This window comes from Neomonachus schauinslandi, chromosome 1 (assembly GCF_002201575.2).
Source record: "Neomonachus schauinslandi chromosome 1, ASM220157v2, whole genome shotgun sequence".
In the NCBI taxonomy this organism is placed as follows: Eukaryota; Metazoa; Chordata; class Mammalia; order Carnivora; family Phocidae; genus Neomonachus; species Neomonachus schauinslandi.
The window spans coordinates 53,769,087-53,772,867 of NC_058403.1; the positions used below are offsets into that span (position 1 = coordinate 53,769,087).

At 42.0% G+C, this 3,781-nt stretch overlaps 1 protein-coding gene across 1 annotated transcript in view; it reads right to left on the reverse strand.

Moving 5' to 3' along the window:
* Positions 1–3,377, reverse strand: part of MYH15 (myosin heavy chain 15) — a 148,873-nt gene extending 145,496 nt beyond the window's left edge. Inside the window, 1 exon segment of the mRNA XM_044919496.1 lies at positions 3,272–3,377. Within this exon segment, the coding sequence (XP_044775431.1) occupies positions 3,272–3,359 (88 nt within the window). The 5' untranslated portion in view covers positions 3,360–3,377.
* Positions 3,378–3,781: the final 404 nt, after the last annotated feature.

Sequence of the window (3,781 nt, forward strand, 5' to 3'; positions counted from 1 at the left end):
GAGGGAGAGGAGAGGAGAGGAGAGGAGAGGAGAGGAGAGGATTTGGCTGGGAGAGGGACAATCTAAATCAATGGCTAGGGATGAACCGGTGAAACCCCTATGCAACAATAGCACAGGTGGGTAATGCCAACTCCATCACCACCACCACCCCAACACAGGAATCACAAAAGTTAGGAGGCCTCATTGGAGCCCCCACCAGACACTCTCCCCAGAGGTGGGCAATAGGACTTGGGAACCATGCGTGGTGAAGTTGGGCAACGTTTGCCCTTCCTTCCACGGTGTTTGTCTCTGCAAAGAATTTTATGGCACACTACCTTCTTGCTGTCCTAGTCTTTGCTGGGCTCCCTTCCTTGCTCCCCTAATTACAACCAATCCACCGCTAAAACTGCTGGGGAAGATTTTTGTATTCCTGTCAAACTGATTTTGCATTTGCTTCTACTTGTTGTTTGCATTTAAAATACTGAGTTTTGCATTATATTTATTATTTTGATCTCTTTTTACAAAAATGGATTTTGCTTTGTGTTAATGTCTGTGAAAAGAGGCTTGTTTGTGAAAAGTACATATTTTGCATACATTTCTTTTGTGTTTAAGGTAAATAAATGCACTGTATTTTAAATCAAATGTTATCACTTGAAAGAAACATGGATATTAGCTGGCACAGATTTCCACTTTTATTTTTTTTTTTTTTAGGAAAAAACCCGAGAAAAGAGATTAAGAGAGTTGTCTATAGTCACATAGCTAATTAGTGGCAGTCATTAGAATAATGACTCTAGAAATTAGATCACCCATCTCCTAAATCAGAGCTCTTCCATTACAGTATGCTTCCTCTACCTTATATGCTTGGCTTTTTTCTTCCAATTTTTCTCTGAAGGATTAGGTTCATCCCCTGCCTCATGATTAACCCCTTCTTTTATGGCCCCTGGAAATTTAGGGGAGAAGTTTTGGAAACCCTTACCTTTCTGAGGCCCAGTCCCTAACAGGGATGTGTTTGAAGCTCAAGTAAAGGAACTCATTTTCCAATTTGTATATGTTTTGCACTCATGAATAATTGCAGAGAGGGAAATGTAAACAGCAATGGGTTTGAGTCAGGCTACCTGGATTTTAGTCCTGGCTCTGCTAGTGACAAGGTAGAAAGCAAGGGCTTCATCTCTTTGGGCCTTGGTTTTCCCGTCTGTAACCTCAGGAGGTTTGCCTACATGATTTCATATTTTTAGAAGATTGAATGTCTTTTCTAATATAAAGGTAACAAAAACAACCAAAAGGGCAACATGTGTGTATTGGAGAAAAAATGAAAACATAGAGAAATGTATAGAGAAAATTAAAAAAAAAAAAAAATCACCCATGGGGTGCCTGGCTGGCTCAGTCGGAAGAGCACATGACTCTTGATCTCAGGGTTGTAAGTTCAAGCCCCATGTTGGATGTAGAGATTACTAAAAAAAGTAAATAAACAAAATTAAAAAAAAAATCACCCATAATGGAACAACACAGAGATAGCCACTACCTGAAGCATTTCCTTTCCAGTCTTTTTTCTATACTATTGATCAAGATTGGAGTAATACTATATTCAGTGTGGTAGTTACGGGAAATAGATTGTTTATGTGTCCTAACATAAAAATCATTTACATTTAGCTTGCGAATGCTGCCTTGTGTTTATCTCTACAAGCACACTTTTCTCCCTGACACCCAGCAATTCTAGTTTTCCTTCCCGGACCACATAATAATGTTCGGTGTTTATGTTTCACATTTATTGTTGCAGTGGGGTCTCCACGGAGGAAGGTAGGCAGAACAAGCGTCATCATCCTGTTTGACAGATGAGGACACCACAGCTCAGGAAAGTGCAGGGATTTGCTCGGATTACACCCCTGGAGAGGATCCGGGTCAGGGAATTTGAACCCAAGACTCCTTGCCAAATATTCTAATCACACTCCTTCCACTTGGCCTGAGTTCAAAAAAGCAAACTCCATTGTCTACTAGCCCAAGGGGATGAGAATCTTTTCCTTACTCTTGTCATTTTGGCTGCCACTGCATTTCTATGGGGAAAACTGTTTGGCCAAAAAAAAAAATTAATTAAAAATAATTGCTATATTTTAAGTAATTATTTACAGTGCTGATCCTACTAAATGCATCATCCAATTATCTCTAATGCTTAGGCCTAATTTTTATTTCCTCGCTGTGGCATCACTATGATCTTGTCCTTCATTATCTGACTACCTGTGATAAGCTTTTGCATGACCAGTTCTGACCTCAGGGATAGTTCTGTTATTGTATTTGATTTGATGGATTATAATTAGCTACTCTAAAATCCAATCATAGTAATGAAATCCAATGACTGGAAACTGGGAACGGATCCAGGACTGGACTATGATGGAAATATAATGTCCTACATAACCAGGTTGAATTGTAATTGGTCATATTAAGGTCTAATGTTGACTAATTCTGAGTACTAGAACAATACTCAGTCAGTATTTATGTTGCATTGTTGAATAATTTGGGGATTAAGATATGTAGGTGTCTTGATGCTAGATCACACTGTGAATCTGACTTTACATCTCCAAGCAGCTGAAATTCAGATTCCCACGCAGCCCAGCCACGTAGAGAAGGAGGGGGAAATGTAGCATTTACTTAGAGATTTTCATGTAGAACTCAGCCTTCATCTCGAGGGTAAATCCTCATTAACCTCTGTCCTTGCCTGTAACTACCCGAAGACTATTCATCAGGGTGAGCAAGTCTCCTAATTATCTCTTGCTGAGTGTTGGCTGAGCGACCCTGCTGACCTGGAAGACAGCTGGAGGGTGAAGTTCCAATATTAGGAAAGTCTGAAGAGGGCCAGGGACAGCTTCTCTTTCTCCTGCCTTCCCCAAGGCTTTTCCTTTCTTCTTCCGTAGAGTGGACCAACCCCACCCACAGTCAAAGTGCCAGGCCCCTGTCTGTGCTACAGTATTCACCCACACTAAGCAGTTTCTGAGCAAGGCTTTATCTGGGCCCACTGCTGGGGGTGTCTGCGCTGTCACTGTGCTTCCTCCAAGAGAAAACAAGTAAGCAGGGCTTGGGCCAAGTCTGCCCCCAGCCGTCCTGCTCTTCCTTGAGGACTCATCCCTACCGGGGCCACTTGGCTCCTCAGTTGCTTAGCCTAAGGTTCATAGAGGCGAATGCATTCCAAGCAAGTAAGCTAGGTTCCAGGACGGATGGCTCTTCTCAACCAATCAAAAATCTCAGCCACCACCCAAAAGCAGTAAAATAGAGGGAAGCCAGCAGCCACCCCAAGTCTTACCATCAAATGCCATGGCCTGTAGCAGAAGCAGCTCAGCCTGGCTTCTTCTGAGGAAGGGTGCAGCCTCTCCAAGCTCTGACAGATCCATCCTTCTTCAAGTGATCCACCAAAACAGGCTTAGGCCTGAAAGTGAGCCGCAAGGATCCACTCTGTAGAAGATAGGTGTAGGAAGGAACCAGTGGAAATGGGGGCATAGGCACTAATCCAAGACACTATTCACTAGAGACAGACCAAAAAGGGTTAAATCTTCTTTTTAACTACCTCCACCCGTCCTCTCCCTCCCCGCATGTCTCAAGTGTATGACAAAGTTGGACTTGAGAACATCTTACTGCATCCACTAGGCGCAGAAGGCACCTGCATTCATGATGCTTTCAGGGCCCACAAAAGTAGTTTAATAATAATTTTGTTTAAAATCAGAATAAAACATGAATACAATATTAATGATATATAATAATGAATCCATCCCGGGTAATATTAATTAGTCTTGATACCAACACAGTTGTAAAATCT